The sequence below is a fragment of the Lynx rufus genome, unplaced genomic scaffold (assembly GCF_022079265.1).
Source record: "Lynx rufus isolate CCGP_SWC_20201006 ecotype Redwood Valley unplaced genomic scaffold, mLynRuf1.p SCAF_8, whole genome shotgun sequence".
Taxonomy (NCBI): domain Eukaryota; kingdom Metazoa; phylum Chordata; class Mammalia; order Carnivora; family Felidae; genus Lynx; species Lynx rufus.
Genome location: NW_025814896.1, coordinates 45,206,707 through 45,226,122, shown reverse-complemented (window position 1 = coordinate 45,226,122; position 19,416 = coordinate 45,206,707). Strand labels below are relative to the sequence as shown.

At 40.5% G+C, this 19,416-nt stretch overlaps 1 protein-coding gene across 1 annotated transcript in view; it reads right to left on the bottom strand.

Annotated features, from left to right (window-relative positions):
- The window catches only part of CFAP61 (cilia and flagella associated protein 61), a 270,944-nt gene that overhangs the window by 165,991 nt on the left and 85,537 nt on the right, over nt 1-19,416 (bottom strand). The window contains exons 10-12 of the mRNA XM_047067515.1: nt 17,141-17,319; nt 15,318-15,357; nt 12,571-12,710 (exon numbers count right to left, since the gene is read on the bottom strand). Of these exons, the coding sequence (XP_046923471.1) occupies nt 12,571-12,710; nt 15,318-15,357; nt 17,141-17,319 (359 nt within the window). The remainder of the gene's footprint in view (nt 1-12,570; nt 12,711-15,317; nt 15,358-17,140; nt 17,320-19,416) is intronic.

Here is a 19,416-nt window from a genome sequence, read left to right as displayed (position 1 = left end):
AGAATGTAAATAAATTATCTCACTGATAATATTTGGATATAAGGGGTTAAATGATAAATATTACCATTAACTTCACTCAATTTTTAAGCTTTTTAATTAATAGGGCTATCAGAACATTTAAAATTACCCCTGTGGCTCACCCTGTATTTTTATTGGGCAAGGCTACTCTCTGTTGCCTAGTGTTTGACTCTGAGAGCAATTTTTCCATTGTTTTTTTGCTCAGCTCAAAAAGCCAATGTAGGTTTCCTCCACAGGTGACCTTTTCAGCAGGGGTTTTGAGGCAAGTGGCCACTGTGCATATGACTGCTTACAGATTGGAATGGCTGCTTGTTTGTTTTGCCTTTAATGGTATAAGGGGACAGGGACCTGTGGCCACCTGATAGGAAATACAAATGGGGCAATAATCAGATGGCCTAACTGCTTTTATACAGCAACTGACAGGAACTCTAGAAAAAGTAAAAAATGAATATACATAAGAGGCAGATTCTCACTTAAAATGTATTCCTTAAAAAATCAATTATTAAAGTGGCTTTATTGAAAATGGTGCATTCAGTCAGTAACAAATACTGATTAAACACCTACTGAGTGCCCGGTGTGTGTTCTGGGTATTGGGGATCCTTCAGAGAACAAGACAGTCCACACCTCCTGCTCTTATGGAGCTGATCTATTGATCCAGAACCATCTTCTGAGAAATAATTGTGAAATTCCTTAAGGTTTTAGATAATGTACATGAGGTTAGAGATGGACCAGGAGTTATGGAGAACTTGGCCTGTGTTTCAGTAGAAAGCCCTTGAAAAATAAAACCAGCTTCAAAACAAAGTTGTAAGGATGCTTAGTGTTTTATTCCCAACATGTGTGATCCTTAATTAAATGAAATTATCTAAAAATATATATGGGTGTCATATACACATGCACACACCAAAGGGAGATTGTATTTCCTGTTGAATTAGCAAGAAGCCATCTTTATTCCTTGCCATATTTTCAGATAAATCTAAAGATTAAGAAAATTAATTGAGGGTTTACAAAATGATGCTAAGACCTTCTGTGGAATGAACTTTTAACAGGCTAAATCAACACCCAAAAATACAAAGTCTATTTTGATGTTTACATGTCAGAATTGGGCCTGGAAGGATTGCAAAAGATGATGAGTTCACTGGAGGTATCTAAATGTGGGCCCACTTCTTAAACTCCTCGTAAGTCTCAAACAAAGAGTTTCTGATCTTCATTTTTTCATTGTCATCTCTAGGCTAGGCCTTTCCTGCTGTCATATGGTGTCTAACCAGAAAGGGAACACCCACCTCCCTCTACCTGTTCTGTCATCTTGCCCAACCTTCCCAGAAGTGAACTTATACTCAGTAACTGGGATAGTTTAACCATTCTTTTCCTAAGGGTTCAGCATTATTCTAAAGTCACCTTGAATCAGAGAGATCAGCTGTGGTTCTCCTTACCTATCCTCATGGCTTCCTCCATCCCGTAGCTAAGGGGGTCCTACATGGGTCTATCTTGTTTCTTAACCCTTCTCCATAGGCCTTCAAGCTCCCAGGTCACCTCTCTCTTATACTTTCTCTCTCTGATTTACTTGAATGCCCAGGCCCATGATTCCCTAAGAAATGTCACCTCTCCATGAAAAAATGACGAAGTCCCTGCTCATTGGTTCCTTCTTGGGTCTTGAAAGTTTGGCAGCCATGGTCACCTGCTTCCCAGTGAGTTTTTATTCTTGCCCCATTTTTAGCAGACTCTGACCTCAAAGGTCAGAATTGATAGGACTTAATCAGACTGTACACATAACAAAATAGAAAATCATATATAAAATTAGAAGGAAAAAGATTTAATAGTTAATTTTTCAATCCCAAATTGAATGAATGTTTTAGACACCTGCAAGAGTATGTGCCTTGCAGAATACAGGGCAACTTTTTGATGCCAGTAAATTAAAACAAAATGACAGAAAGAAGAAAAAGTAAGTTGAGTCTTTCTGAATTCCAAAGGAGTGATCTATGTAGTAGAAACCTAAAACAACTTGACAGTCATCAATATTTCAGCTTAAACCAAAAACAAACAAAATAAAACAATAACCACAAAATCAAGTTTTCTATTAGGTTCTATTCAAGGAGGCTGATTAAGAGCACCAGGACTGATATCACTACAACACTCTTGGTGATATATGGGCCAGAAATAGGTATAAGTGACATGCTAGAAAAAATGACGACCAGGCATGCATGAATCACCCACAGAGAAGCAAATAAAAGAAAAATGTCAAGGGGATGAATCATTTAAAAGACAACTACCCAGAGGCATTTTCACTTATTGAGCAAAGTTGACAATTGGTGGTATGATTTAATTTAGTAGTAAATATTTATGTGTAGAAAATAATTTCTAGCACAATAAATAAGTTTGAAACATATTTCCCCAAATTAAAAATGGCAAATTTCAGAAAAACGTGGTTTGGAAGAGAAGGAAGATGGAATGAGTGGCAAGTTCAGCCAAATGTGGTCTCCACTCATGAATAAACAAGAGGAAGGAAAGCCAATGTGAAGGTTAAGAATGGGCGAGCAGGAACGAAAGGAAAAAGAATCATTTATACCACATTCTAACCCCATATTAAGTTTGGAAACATCGTAGAGATCACTGTATAAAGTAACAAGTGTTAAAAAGCATTTAGTTTATATACATTTACACTGGAAGTTAACATAAATATTATGTTCTTTTCAAAGACCAGCAGTCATAAGTCAAATGAGAGGGAACCTTGGCGTGGAATCTGTTGACAGAAGAGGTAGACATCGCTAACAATTGAATGAATGATTTGTTCCAGGGCTCATGAGCATGGCCGGAGGGCAGATGACAGACACAAATATAATTTCCCAAGGGAAGAAGAACGAGATTGGGTGGGAGACCAGAACATGAGGTCATGAAATTTAAAGTAACCAAACTTAAGAGCAAGAATGATCCATCCCAAATGTCAAGAGAAGTGAAGCAAAAAATGGAAGAATACGATAAACTGTAAGACCATGGTATAAAAAAGAGTAGATGTCATGGACCTGTGCCCACGTGGCTCCCCCATCACCTCCTTCCCTAACAGGGCTCCCTCCACACCCCAAAGCCCAGCACGTCTTCATCCCCTTGTCTGCTTTATTCTTCACATTCACCCTCATCACTTACACACTTATTTTTATCTCTTCCCTTTGTGTCTTTCTCCTCTAACTAGAATGCAGGCCCCATGAGGGCGAGGATTTTTGTCTGTTTGAGTCACTTCTGCTTGCCCAGTACCTGGAATGGGGGCTGAGCATACTACACAGTCAACATGATGTATTGGATGAATAGGGCAGGCCTGCTGGGGCATCTGGGAAAGAAAACACGCGCCTGCAGCCAGCTCCCCCTTCTCCGCAGTGGTGCACGGATGTCAGCCCAGAACAGCAGCAGCCATTCTGCCAATGGGATATAAGGCAGCTTCAGGCTGGAGCTGACACCAGGAAAAACAGAGTAGAAAAGGGAAAGAAACCAAAACCCCAAAGATTCAAACCCTAGAGCCCGGCCTGTCTCCAGACCTCCCAGTTCTATGAGCCAATAAATGCCCTATGGTTGAAGCCATTTTGAGTTGTGTTTTCTTTAATTTCTAACAGAAAGCATTCCCACTGATAATCTATGTTTTGAAATTTGAGAAGATAGCTTTAGGGAAACACAGGTTAAGGGGGAGGGTGTGTATTAAAAGACAAGAATTAGAGATAAGAGAAATGAACATTACTTGGTATAAGTGGACAAAAATCCCTAAGACTGTCATAGTTCATGTATTCTTGTAAGATCTAGCCCAAAGGTCTATTTACATGATACAAAGAAGTCTTCACACCTCAACACAACCAGAAATTACCAGATAACAAAAGGTTTAAAGTAGATGTGGCTTACATGGTTCTAGAAAATCTGTATTTGGAGAGGAGACAGAATCATTATCATTTCATACCAAGAGACATACAGGGACCCCCCACTTTCTGAAAGTTTGCATTATACCACTTCATGTTTTGCTAACAGAAAGAAATCTGAAGATGTTTACTTTTACAAAGAAAGTCATTATCACACTAATGTAGGTCTTTCAGGGAAGGGAAGTGGCCCTAATGTGAACTTCCAGAAAGTGTGGGGATACTCTTGGCTTTAACTGTATGAGATGTTTCATAACAACAATTTACTTTTGGATAAGGGGGGAAAGCTGTATTAAAAAACAAGCACCTCCAGCACTCCTCAAACTTCAACGTGCATAAAATCAACTTTATGCACACTTATGGCACACTTGTGAACAACACAGATTGTTCTGTGAACAACACAATCCAAAGGCCTGGGGCAGGGCCTGAGATTCTGCATTTCAGCAAATTCTCATGGATGCTGATGCTGCTGATCTAGGGGCCACGCTTGGAGTCAAACCGAACAGTGTAGGAAAAACAGAGTTCCCCTTGAGTAAACAGAGATGAACTTGAGAGGGGAAGCCAGGTGCTCTGGGGCAGGAAGGTACAAGATGTTGCGTCCGCGATGGCCTTGGAGAGCTGCCAGGCACCCCTGGATGGTCTTCCTTGACAACAGGGACAAACAAACCGTTATAAACCCTTACTCGCTAAAAGCTGAGTGTCCCTGTCACAGCTACGAGGGGTTTGTGTCCCAGAGCTTCAGTGCACAGGCCCAGGCTTACAGAGGACACCAGTGCTGCACCTGGACCCCTCCTGCACTCTTGGCTAAGATGCAGGTGTCAGCGCACAGGAGCAGAGGAGTGACTATGAAATCATCCCAGAACTTTTAGAGAATGCTGTGGGGAGACAGGGGCCCTGTAAAGGCAGTGTTACTACAGGAAAATCAAAGCCAGAGATCGATTTATTTTTATTATTTTATTTATTCTCAAAGTGGCTAACATACAGTGTAGTCTTGGCTTCAGGAGTAGATTCCAGTAATTCATCACTTACAATCACTTACAGTGCTCATCCCAGCAAGTGCCCTCCTTAATGCCCATCACCCATTTAGCCAATCCCCCACCCCCATCAACCTTCAGTTTGTTCTCTGTATTTAAGAGTCTCTTCAAGGGAGCCTGGGTGGCTCAGTCAGTTAAGCATACGACTTTGGCTCAGGTCATGATCTCACTGTTCCTGAATTTGAGCCCTGTGTTGGGCTCTGTGCTGATAGCTCAGAGCCTGGAGTCTGTTTTGGATTCTGTGTCTCCCTCTTTCTCTCTGCCCCTCCTGCGCTCGTGCTATGTCTCTCTCTCTCACTCAAAAATAAACATTAAAAAAAAGTTTAAAAAAAAAAGTCTCTTCTGGTTTGCTTCCCTCTCTGTTTTTATCTTATTTTTCCTTCCTCCGCCCCATGTTCATCAGTTGTGTTTGTTAAATCCCACATACAAGTGAAATCATATGATATCTGTCTTTCTCTGACTGCCTTATTTCTCTTAGCATAATACCCTCCAGTTCCATCCACGTTGTTGCAAAGGGCAAGATTTCAGTCAGAGGTCAATGTGAGGTGACAGTTGGACTTCTTGGAGGTCACTGCTATACTCACATTTCTGAACTTCATTTTATAAAATATGAAATTCCTCCAAAGTTAGTCTTTAACACCAATCATATTTCAAAAATACAAATATCTCTGGAAGGTAAGAGTGTGAGTTCGTCTTTCTTTCACATTTTTGGAGAAATAACTTCAAGCCAGCTGGCCTCCTCCTTTTCATCCAGCCAAGCTCAGCTGCCTGAAGTACAGGGCTTTTTTTAAAAGAGCAGAGGGAAGAAGGCAGTTCTCGAGATCATATTCCCTGTAGGAGCTGGGCAATCCTGACAGGGCAAACTACCACCTCTAACATTAAATGTGTAGTTTCTCTGAAAAGCTCTTTGTGTTTATAATTTAGTTAAAGAATTAAAGAAAAGATCTAAATACCTAAAGTCAACAATACAAGAAATAACACATGTTGGCAAGGATGTGGAGAAAAAGGAACACTCGTGCACTGTCAGCGGGAATGCAAACTGGTGCAGCCGCAATGGAAAACAGTGTGGAGGCTTCTCCAAAATTTTAAAATAGCACTACTCTATGATCCAGGAATTGCATCATCATCTTTGTGCAAAGAACACAAAAACACTAATTTGAAAGGATAGGTGCACCCCTGTATTTATTGCAACATTACTTACAATAGCCAAACTATGGAAGCACCCCAAGTGTCCACCGATTGATGAATGGACAAGGAAGATGCAATGGAATATTATTCAGTCATAAAAAAGAATGAAATCTTGCCATTTGCAATGATATGGACAGAACTAGTGAGTATTATGCTAACTGAAATAAGTCAGCCAGAGAAAGACAAATACCATGTAATTTCACTCATGTGGAATTTAAGAAACAAAATGAACATGCAAAGGGAAAAGACAGAGAGAGAAACCAAGAAACAGATTCTTAACTACAGAGAACAAACTGATGGCTACCAGAGAGGAAGTGGATGGGAGGATGGGTTAAGTAGGTGATGGGGATGAAGGAGTGCACCTGTTGTGATGAGCACTGGGTGATGTATGGAAGTGTTGAATCACTATATTGTATACCTGAAAATAACGTGACACCGTATGTTAACTAACTGGAATTAAAGTTAAAATTAAATAAGTAACTAATCTGAGTTTTTTCTAGAAAACATTGGCCTGCTGCCATGTTCGCAAAAGGAACATCCCCTGGTGGTAACAAACGTGTGGGTTTTGAGGGGTGTCTTTCCCTGCACAAGCAGGAACAGGTTCTTCATGGAAGGGGGTATGGGAACAAGAGGAACAGCAAAAAGGGGCTACACGTGCAGACAAGCTGAGAAGCAGTGTAGAGTGGTTGTTCTCCACAGAAGAACAGAGGAAGGTTCCTGATGAGGGCTGAGATGGGAACAGTGGCAAAAGATGATTTTCTAGGGCAGCAAATACTACTTGGCATGCAAGCCTTTAATTTTTCAGAGAGGAACCCAGATGTACGTGATTTGCCCCAACATTATATGTGGGTGATAAAAAAAAATGAAGCTGACACTGCAAATGAGTAGAGTGTACGAGGGGAAATGAGGGCCCTGCTACAAACCATGACTAATTTCCAGACAGGCGTTGAAAGTCTCATTATTTAAAACAATGAGATTTAACTTACAATAAAAGCAAAATATGTTCATAGTAAAAAGAGAGAGTGTGAGAGAAAAAGAATATGAAGCCACTGAGAATGAGGCCACTACTCCAGCCAGACCCATGACCCATTCCTGATCCTGTGTCATCTGGTTGCTCTCCATCTCCAGTATATATTTATTTATAAAGAGAATCCCAAGTCATAAGAAAATGCCACCAACACACTCTACTTAAGAATGCAATGAGTGTAAAGTATATTTTAATAAAAATTCCATTTGAATCATAATAAAAATCTTAAATCTCAGTATATGCAAAAATAACTAGCTTTTCTATTATAGAAGTAATGCGTGCCCATGATTTTCAAAAAAATCAAACAAGGCAATTAAAAATGGGCAAAAGAGGTCACGATCTCACGGTCCGGGAGTTCGAGCCCCGCGTCAGGCTCTGGGCTGATGGCTCAGAGCCTGGAGCCTGTTTCCGATTCTGTGTCTCCCTCTCTCTCTGCCCCTCCCCCGTTCATGCTCTGTCTCTCTCTGTCTTAAAAATAAATAAACGTTGGAAAAAAAAATTAAAAAAAAAATGGGCAAAAGATCTGAACAGAAAGGCCACCAAAGTAGATATACAGATGGCAAATAGCATATGAAAAGGCGCTCCACACCATCCACCATTAGGGAATTACAAATCAGAACAAGGTACCACTGCACACCAGTTCGAATGGTGAAAATTCAAAACACTGACAACACCAAATGCTGGCGAGGATGTGGAGCGGCAGGAACTCTCATTCATTGCTGGTGGGAATGTGGAATGGTATAGCCACTTTGGAAGACAGTTTGGTAATTTCTTACAAAACTAAACACTCTTACCATACAACCCAAACTTGTGCTCCTTGGCATTTACTCGAATGAGCTGAAAACGTACATCCACACAAAAACCTGCACACGAATATTTATAGCAGCTTTATTCATAACTTCCCAAACTTAAGAGTAATCAAGATGTACTTCAGTAAGTACATGGATAAACTATGGTACACCCAGACAATGGAATATTATTCAGCACTAAAAAGAAATGAACTATCAAGCCACGGAGGAACTTTAAAATGTGTATCTCTAGTGAAAAAGGCCAATCTGCAAAGGCTGCATACTGTGTGGTCCCAACTATACAACATTTTATTACTACTACTATTACTGTTTGACTCCACACTTTTCTCACCATCCCAGACATCATTCCATATAGGATATAGAAATCTGTTTCTATTTCCTCAAAATCTGCATAGTAATGTGCTGAATGAATATGCCAAAATTCATTTAGCCAGCCCCCAAATACAGTGATCATTTAGGATGTTTCTCAAAGTTTCACCTAAAAGGTTAATATATCAATTACAGAGAAAGCTCTCTGAAACTACTCCACCATGCCCTTTAACACAGATTTTGCAGCAACTTTACTGAGGTCTCACTTACATTCTGTAAAATGCACCCATTTTAAATGCACAGTTTGATGAACTCTGTAATATCTTGTAAGAATAAGACTACATGTATAAGACAGCTTGAGAAAGGTAAATTATAGAAAATGCAAGGTATTGATATTATTCCTATCACACATATACCATTTACTTTCTATTGATTGAGATGGTCCTGTCCTGAAACACAGCTGTGGGGAACAGCTCAACTGTCCATTTCTTCAGTGATGCTCCCAGATTTGTGTCTGACAATGCACCCCTCCAACCCTTGAGCTTCCAGAACATCCCTAAGTAATGCCAACTAGCAGCCTCTGGCCCAGTGATGGGTCTGCACAGGACACAATCTGAGCCAATGAGATGCAAATAGATTTCTGTGATAGGGCTTTCGAAAAGAAGCATAACTACCACTCTTCCCATTGGACTTAAAGTGATATAAGGTCGAAAACTATCTCACCCGTCCTGTAACCACAGGGGAAGAAATGGTCTGAGAAAGGTCAACCTGAAAGAGACAGATTAATACAGACTAAACCCTGTATGAAACCAGCATCCCCACGATTCTTCACTTCACTCTGTGTAGTAATAGATTCTCCAGTTACTTAAGCCAATTAGATGGGTTTCTACTACTTGCCAGCAAATGAAGTCTAGCCACTACTCAAGCTGGGTGTAGAAGAATTCCAAATTTTAGGCAATGTAAAGAAGGGAATTAAAAATCATCCCTGATGCTCCTCCTACCACCCAGGGCAAACACTGACCACCTCTAGAGTTGTAGGCCAGGTTCCCTGGGAGGCAGCCTCACACAGAGCTCTACCTGCTGGCGTTTGTTAGGGTGAGCTCTTGGGACCCTCCACCCCCATGAGCAGTGACAGAAGCAGGACAGGGCAGAGGGAGAAGTTAAGCTGCAAGCAATAGGGTCACAACAAACACCCAGCTGATCCCATGGGGAGTTCTGGCCCTGGGAAGACCCTTTAGAGTTGCTTCTCCTTGGGGTAGAGAGCTGCTGGCCTTTTAAATTGCTTCTCCTCCCCTCTCCACACACAAGACTAGTCGCTGGATGCAGACTGCCTTGGGAGGGGCAGACTTTAGGCAAAGCCCTTCTCTTCAGTCCAGGGTAATCTCTTTCAAGGGAGACCCAGCTTCCAGCTGGTGGTACTCACACATCCCACAGTCAGAAAATGAGTTCTTTAGTCCTGAACAAGAAGGGTCTGGGTGGCACAGCCCCCATCACATCTGCATGTCTCCTTTTACTTTATTTTATTCATATGTTTTTTTCTTTCTTTAGAGGTTTAGGTCATATTTAAATGCTGTTTTAAGGCACATGAAAAGATGTTCAACGTCGCTCCTTATTAGGGAAATACAAATCAAAACCACACTCAGATATCACCTCACGCCAGTCAGAGTGGCCAAAATGAACAAATCAGGAGACTATAGATGCTGGAGAGGATGTGGAGAAACGGGAACCCTCTTGCACTGTTGGCGGGAATGCAAATTGGTGCAGCCACTCTGGAAAGCAGTGTGGAGGTTCCTCAGAAAATTAAAAATAGACCTACCCTATGACCCAGCAATAGCACTGCTAGGAATTTACCCAAGGGATACAGGAGTACTGATGCATAGGGGCACTTGTACCCCAATGTTCATAGCAGCACTCTCAACAATAGCCAAATTATGGAAAGAGCCTAAATGTCCATCAACTGATGAATGGATAAAGAAATTGTGGTTTATATACACAATGGAATACTACGTGGCAATGAGAAAGAATGAAATATGGCCCTTTGTAGCAACGTGGATGGAACTGGAGAGTGTGATGCTAAGTGAAATAAGCCATACAGAGAAAGACAAATACCATATGTTTTCACTCTTATGTGGATCCTGAGAAACTTAACAGAAACCCATGGGGGAGGGGAAGGAAAAAAAAAGAAAAAAGAGGTTAGAGTGGGAGACAGCCAAAGCATAAGAGACTGTTAAAAACTGAGAACAAACTGAGGGTTGATGGGGGGTGGGAGGGAGGGGAGGGTGGGTGATGGGTATTGAGGAGGGCACCTTTTGGGATGAGCACTGGGTGTTGTATGGAAACCAATTTGACAATAAATTTCATATATTGAAAAAAAAATAAATGCTGTTTTATATATTGGTATGAGCCTAGCATTACATTCTGAGCATTTTCCAATCTTTTTTTTTTTCTTTTGAAAGACAGAGGAAGAGAGAGAGAGTGTGTGTGAATAGGGGAGAGGGGCAGAGGGAGAGAGAGAATCTTTTTTAAAACATTTTTCTAAATGTTTATTTATTATTTTTGAGAGAGAACAGGGGAGGGGCAGAGAGAGAGGTAGACAGAGAGGATCTGGATCTGAAGCGGGCTCTGTGCTGACAGCAGACAGCCTGATGCAGAGCTCAAACCCACAAACCATGAGATCATGACCTGAGCGGCAGTCAGATGCTTAACCAACTGAGCCACCCAGGTGCCAGCAGAGAGAGAATTGTAAGTAGGCTCCACACTCGGTGCAGAACCTGATGCAGGGCTCAATCCCACTACCCTGGGATCATGACCTGAGCTGAAATCAAGAATCAGATGCTCAACCAACTGAGCCACCCAGGTGCCCCTTTCCAATCATTATTTAATGAATTGCAAACAAGAGTTATAATTCTTTCACATAGTTATCATAAAGTATTTAGACATTCTCTTACTATCAGACATTTAGAGTATTTCCAGTATCTTTAATCCTTATACATAAATTTCTATTTGCACCTCTGCAACCAGTTTTTAGGATATATTTCTAGGAGTGGAATTAAAGGATTGAAGGATATGAACTACTGTAGCATTCTGGCCAATTGCCCTTTGAAATTTCATGTCAATTACATTCAGACTACTGCTACATAGGTCTCATTAGAACTGAACATTTCTCTATTTCACATCTTGCCAACTGATCAAAAACAATGTCTCATTCTTGTTTTAGTTTCTTTTCCCCCATGAATGATAAGTTTGAAGATTTTAAAATATCTATTGATTTTTGTTTGTTTGTTTTTTCATATGCAAATAGTTGGCCTTTTTTTTTTTTCTCAGTTTTTTTACTTTGGTATCAGATGGTCTTTTACTGATTTATTAAAGCTCTTTATATAGTAAACGTACCAATCTTCTGTCTGCCATATTTGTTAAAATATCTCTCTGTTACTCAGTTGCATTTTACTTAAATTAAGGTGTTTCAGAAACTTTAGATAGTAAAAGAAAAAAATCTTAATATTTTGTTCTATGCTCTAAAAAGACCTTCCCCATCCTGAGACACAATTGGTCTTCACTGTGTCTTTACTGAAGATCAATCTTCACTGACACTCCTTGTCTATCACTCAGTGTTCTTCCTGAGGAAGGTTCTCCCTGCCTGGGCTGAATGTCCCGGTGATACCTGTTCACAGTACCACATGCCCATTGCTGCTGGTATGCCCTTCACAGCTACAGCTTTACATTTCTGTATGAACGTTTATAAGCTTTGAAAGGAGAGGAAATACATCTGTATGTCTTTCGCCATTGTAGTCTCAGAATCTGGCAGAGAACACTTACATATTTTCTAATTTTTTTTATTTTCAATATTCACATTTAACTCTTCAATCATCTGGGAATCTCTTTTACTGCAGAATATGAGAAATGCCTCTATCTTTATTTTGTCCCACCATTTACAATCATTCTTCCTTTTCCTGGTGTTATGACACAAATTTTATCATATATCATATATGTACATTTATACATACCTTTATACACACACACTTCATTCTTTCTATATTGGGAGTATGTACTGGAACTCCCTTCTTGTGTTACACTGTTCTACTGGCATTGTTTTCATTGTTGTGGAGTTATATTATGTTTTAATATCTGACTGGACAAGTAACTTCTCAATATAACTTCTTCCCTAAATGTATTGGTTAAAATCACTGATCAAGCCCACCACTAGTGAGACAAGTTAAAATGGTAGCAAGCTCCTTGCTCCATTCTCTTTTCTTAATTTCATAGATTGTCTTTTGGCCAAACATATGTCCACCTACTTGAGCAATCCAGCCCGATGGAAGACATAGAGATCCTGCTCCAGGGTGCAGTTGTTGAAGGGGACAATCTTCACGAAGTTCTGGATGAGGACAAACTCAGGGGTGAGGTGCGGCAGAGAGATGATGCAGAAGTTCTTGTCCTAACATGATTGGCAACCAGGCACACAGGAACAGAATTAGAACCCATTTATCACTGAACAAATTCCTGCTGCAAAACACTACAGAAAAAAGGAGCAAAATGTATAAAGGACAGACTATTCAAGTTCAACTTTCCTATAATTTGGAAAGTAATCATAAGTTCAAGAAGATGAGGAACTGTAAGAACACAGAGAAAAATCTCTGAGAGTCTGGCCAACCTAAATAAATGAATATTGTGAGCAATGGGACCCATTCATTATAGGCCTTTGATGGAAGTAGGTTTTTAAAGTAAGGTCATTTGTGTTTGCAAATTCACTTGCATCCAGAAGTAAATCACTGTGTCATAGCAAAGGCCCTATGCTTACTAAGTGACACTGCACCAGCTGTGGTCCCCTCCTCTGAGATAAGAGGGTGGTGGTACTCCAGGCTTTTCTTCTCTAAAATCCTGTGGTTACACATTAATGGATGTCTGTATTTTATCATGAGATGATCCCATTGAGGTGAACAGATCTAAGGAAGACATGTTTCACCTGGGAAGTGGGTTTAGTTAGCAGGCATAGGAGGGTCCACATGTCCTGACACCTACCGCTGACCTCTGAGATCTGCGCTGCCCAATATGGTAACCAGCAGCTGTGTCTGGCCACTAAGCATTTGGAATGTGGCTAGTGTGACTGGGGAGCTGAATTTTTAATTTTATTTCATTTAAGTTAATTTACATTTAAATTTGAAACTGATACTCAATTCAGTTACTGGAAAAGTTTTATGTATGTTGGAACAACTTGGGCATAGGAATCTATGTATTCAACTGTAAGTTTTATGAAATCTAAAGGCAAATCAAGTATTTCTGATGAAAATATAGAGTGCTACAGGTGTAAAATACATATTGGATTTCAAACACTGGGAAAAAAATGTAACAGATCTCATTAATAATGTTTCATACTGATTACATGTTTAAATGATTAAATTTGGACATATTCAGTTAAAGTATATTATTAAAATTGATTTCACCTGTGTCTTTTTTACTTTTCTTTTAAATGTGGCTGCTAGGATATTTAGAATTCATTATGTGGCTCGAATCTGTGGCCTTTCGGACATTGCTGTCCTACACTATCTATGTTCCATACATCCTGATTGACCCTCTGCCAGGTGCCTGCAGGAGCAGCCTGCTCTTCCCAGAGCTAATTTGTCCCTCTGGGATCTCCCCTCCTCCTGAACCCTGTGAAGGCATTACTTGTGTTAATCCAAAACCCTGGGGACATTTGTGCAAACCGAAGGAGTGAATTGTTGTTTGACCTTATCTTCCTTCTTTCTAGCAAAATAACGCAGTTCCTTTTGGGGAACTTGAAAGTCAAGTTGTTAAAATACTCAAGCTGAAAATAAGAAATGGGTATCTAGTCCCAGTGGGCTTCCTCTGGGAGGAGGACACTGTAATGAATTGCTTTGACTTAGATTTGAAGGATTTAAGGGTGAATAATAAAGGTATTTTGTTCCTCTCTCCTCATTCCCTGAAATAAAGTAGAATTAAACAGTAAAAGTGTCTTTTGACTTTCTAAAGGTGGCATTGCTTTTGTAATGCTGAAGATCTGCCTTCACAGGGATTTCAAAACAGGAGTGAATTTAAATTTAGGGAAATTACTTTGAGGCATCCCTAAGGGAAACTGGCTTTGTAAAATCTTACCTTAGGGTATCTATATTGCTTTATGAGCTTCAAAATACCTTAAAATTAATCCAAAAAAATTATGATGCAGAACATTATTGCAAGGCTGCATTATATTAACAAAATGAGGAAATACAATCTATGATCACATAAGTTTCAGGAAACCTCATTAAACCATATTGGTTTCTTGCCTCAGTGGAAAGGGTATCAAGGAAAAATAAAACAATAGATGTTTTCCTTGTAATTAGCCAACTGAAGAAGTCTAGTTATTGACTTGACTTAACTGATAGGTGGGCCACGGAAAAAGTCTTTATAAAAATCCAAGTTGTTCCTCAATTGTCTTCCATCCCCACTTTCTTCCCTCCAATAAAGTGATAAGAGGTTGATCAGAATCTCCATCCCTTGAAAACAATGAAACAAAAATGGAGGAAGAGGATAGGAGTAGAGTGTCTTGTTTGCACTGGCCTGTTTGCCTGGCACTTATTCGCCAAATGTGTTGTAGTGGGTTGAGCACCTCCTATGTGTCAGGCACTGTGTCAGGCAATGCCAACCAGGAAATCAACCACAAGTTCCTGCTTACCTACTCTCAGAAAGCAACGTAATGGTTTCAGAATTCTTTGAGCCAATGTAAGCTATAAAGTGATACAGCACTCCAATCCACATTAGTGTAATTTCTGACATTGTCATGTACTACCTGCATTCTATTAATGATTTGATTCTATCCCTAAAAAAATGTACCTTGAAACTATTAAAACAGCAATGACAATATTTTCTATTTTTAAGAGTTCATGATATGTCATTCAACCTTATTTTCAGAACACAGAAGCAGTTCAAACCTCAACATTCATAGCAGTGTAAATGTTTGGACAGTGAATATGGCATTTTATTTTTTTTTATAACTTTTCCAGCTTACAGAACCAATTATATTACTCAAAATTCAGTATGTACTTACAGGGAAAAGACTGAAGACAAAATTCATAAAGTCCAGTGACCTATAAACAAAACAGTAAGCATGGTCACTGACCTGCAAGCAGGTGCAGCATCAGTGTATATTTAAGGAGATTTATGGTTCTCTTCCTGTCAGGCAGTGATAGCCAACCACCAGTTAGAACTTGTGTCTGACTGAACATTAATCAGCTGCAGAAAGTCATAAGCTTCAGATGTCAGTAACAAAGTCTTTTTCTAGAACTAAAGACATTATTATAGTAACTAATAATCTGCGCATGCAAAAAGCAACATAGTCATTCTGTGACTGTAATCCCTCCCTTCCTTTTTGTTAGAGCTGTGGGGGAGACGTGGGTATATTACAAGCAACTCTGATCTTTCTCTCTTTTACATGTAAAAGATTTTCTGACCAGCTGCAGAGCTATAGTCACAGGCAAACCCTAATGGGTCACTGAATTTCTGTTTGAAAATTCAAAAGCCTCATTTAAGCACACTCATATCTGAATGCACAGGGAAAAATAAATATACACAACTCTAGAAGGGTTTATAGGCTTTTTAGATGTCTTCAATATAAAAAAAAAAGATTTCCCCTTTCAACTCCCAAGATTTCCAAAGAAATTGAAAACTTAAGAGGAAAGAAAGTACAAGTAAAACATGGTTCTAAGTGAGGCTGGGAGACTGGGAATGTGTTTCAATACATCTTCTAAAAAGGAAATGTCCAGCAACACTCTTGGTCATCTAAAGGATACTCCAGAACTTTCCAGTCTATGAGAATGGGCCAATCTTTTCCTCTTCAAGATTGTTCTGTGGATAAAATGGTGGAGTAGGTGGGGATTCTAAAGAAGATGTGGAATCTAGCACCAAGGACAGAGGTCCACTTCCAGACTACAGGTGGCAGCAAGCACTGAACACATGGGGACAGGAAGTCGGGTGGCTGAGTGGTCTGGTGGGTACCCCGACTTTGTCTGCCACCATGCCTCCTCCTCCTAGCAGCTGCCCTGGATTGTTGTTCACTAATCCCCCTCTCAGATTACATTTGGGTAAGGCTCCAGCCCCAAATTTGGGGTGGGAAGCATGAGGCCAGGGAGTAAGCTACCATCATATCCTGGCCTGGCCCCATCCATCAGCTTGAATAAGCACACAGTCCGATCAGGCCCGATGGGGCTGTCGCTAGGAAGCCAGGCTCAAACCAAAATGTCCTCCTCACTAGCTTTGGGCACATAACCTGAGCCCACTGTCCATTCTTTTGGCCCCAGGTAGGGACAGTCCTCTGAGAATGGGGACCAGCAGCAGGGAACGAGTTAGGAGGTAGAGAGAGAAACTTCGTATGTGACAGGGTTATCTGGGATCAAGCCACATTGAAAAATGAATCCTACCACTGGACTTATCCTTTGTTATATAAGGCAATTATCCCATTTTTTAAAAATCCAGTTTGGGTTGGATTTTCTGTTATGTGCAACCAAAAGACTCCAGACAAGCAGCAACCTAAATCTAAAGCCCCCTTCAAAATGCAAACATTAGAGAATGGAGGGTAGCATACAGTTACATAAATGAAGATTTTCCTCTTACACAGGTGAGCCAAAATCTGCGCTGTAGATTTGGCCCAGTTCTGTAGCCCTTACCCAAATTTTAGGGACTGAAATCTCTGGAAATAGGGCCCAGAAACCTGTGCTTAAAAAAACAAACAAAAAACAAACAAACAAAAAAATCCCCAGGAAATTAGAATGTGAGGCCAGGTTTAGAGATGATGGGCTCCACAAGAGTAAAACGTGAGGCCACCAATGCTGTAAGAAGTCTTACCATAATAGACAACCTGGGATTGGTACTTGCCTTGCTTCATACTTCTCCTCAATACAAAAGAGCTGAATACAAAAAGCATCTGAGGCTCCCTTGTAGATGGGGCGGAAGGAGCTGCTCTCCTCAGGCAGCAAAAGGGATCCCAAGCTCAAACTGCTGATGCAGTAATCTGTGTCACCCACACTGGACTGCTGACTGAGTTTTTCTGTGTCCTAGAGCAAGGAGACAGGAGGAACCAAGTAGGAATCCTATTCATTTTCTGCAATTTAATGGGCTAGTGGTTGCATCATCTCTACATTATACCATCTCCCTAGGACAAATGTGATAATCTCACCTGAATCGAATCATCCTGAGCCAGGCCTAGTTTTAAGGAAATGTTCTCAACGAGATGTTCAAGATTTATAAAGGGATTGAAAGAAGTCCTCATATGAAGGTCAGAAAACGAATGGTTTCCATTGGTCTTTCATATAGGATCTGTATTTTAACTACAACACTGGCTAGAAGTTAGAGTGTGGTAGTAATATATATATATATTAATTCCACAAGCAAAATACCTCTGTCCACCAAAGTGTTTTCACTGTGATTTTGTGCTACAAGAACTTTGGATCTGCGGACTCTTTGGGTGGTTTCATGATGAGGTGGAGCCAAGCCCCTTGCTGGGACCCACCCAGAAAGTTAGCATTGGACCTTCCAGCCTTGTTTTAGGGGCACCCAAGAAGATGTTATAGTTCAGTTAGAGGAAAATGATTCATTCTGAGAGCCTTCTTGGAGTTCTTTTAAATCAAATACATTAAACATTAACATAATATCAGCACTAAAAACCTATAATGAAAATCAGGAGTCCCCTGTCCTTCCCATTGCTCTTCCCATTGGGTAGCCCTTTCAACTTTCTCATTTCTTTGGCATTTACCCCCATGTTTCTGAATGTGTGTTAAATGCACTTTCTTAATTCCTCAGTTTTTGAAACTCCCTACTGGACACTGATGTGGTAGGTAGATGTAACCTTGCGCTACCCTCTTCCCCATATCCTATCTCCTTGTGTCTCAATATAATTAGAGCACAATTCAGGGCTCAATCAGTAAGTACTTACATTGTTATGATTATGTAGATATCATGGTTGCTTTTGAGCAAAGATGTATAACAGGACTTGTTATTTGTGTACTTTGCTTTAATTCACTTAGTTTTCTATTTTTTTCACACACTTTATCAGATTTGCTAAGTGTTTGTCAGTATTATTTTCTAAACAACCAGGCATTTGAAATAATCTATAACTTCATTTCTTCTCCCCCGCCCCCCTACCCGCCACCCTGATTGAGCCTTGTTCTATCTGTCTGCTGCCCCACCTGCCTTCTTGTTTTCCAGCTCTTGTTTCCTAAGTTCTGGTCTTTTCAATCCCTTCTTTGTTCATGGTCATGCCTTTTTATCACTGGAGTACATTTCTAGCTCCATAAAATAAACAGTGCTATGTAGGTAGCAAAACTCAACAGCCATTGGCTAACTGGGGCACTTCATGGGGTGATCAGACACAGACCTGGCATTTTATGGGGTAGCCACCTCCAGGAACATTACCTAGAGGCCTTTTCCTTGGGGCTGTCAGGTTTGGGGAGGAATTAAGTTCTCCAATCTCTTGCATGAGAAACTGTGATAGGCAGAAGAGTGGCTCCCCAAAATGTGCATGGCCTAACCCCCAGAGCCTGAGAATGTTACAGGGCAAAAGAGACTATGCAGTGGTCACTGACTGAAGGATTTTGAGCAAGAAGATTCTTGGATTATCTGGGTAGGCCCAATATAATCAGAAGGGTCTTCATAAAATAGAGGCCGGAGAGTCAGAGTCAGAGACTGAAAGATGCTACGCTACCAGCTTTGAAGATGGAGGAAGGCGCCACATGCCAAGGAATGCAAATGGCTTCCAGAAGCTGGAAAAGGCACGGGAATGGTTTCTTTCCTAGAGCCTCCAGAAGGAACAGAGTCCTGCCTGAACCTGGATCTCAGCACAGTAAGACCAGTTTGGGGTTTCTGACCTCCAGAACTGTAAAATAATAAATTTATTTTGTTTTAAGACACTAAGTTTGTGGTAATTTGTTACAATAGTGATAAAAAAAATAATACAAAGACCTGGCTTCCAGTATTTGGAGAAGATGGTGGGAGGAGAGGGCAGGGGTTTCTCCATTTGATGGAGAGTTCCACTTACTCATCTATTTTGTCTTTCCCCATTACACAGTCTCACACGGTGTGGGCTGAACCTAAATTGGGAGCTGTTTCTGTTTCATCTGTCCAGAGAACAGTCATCTAGTTGCTTCACTTGAATA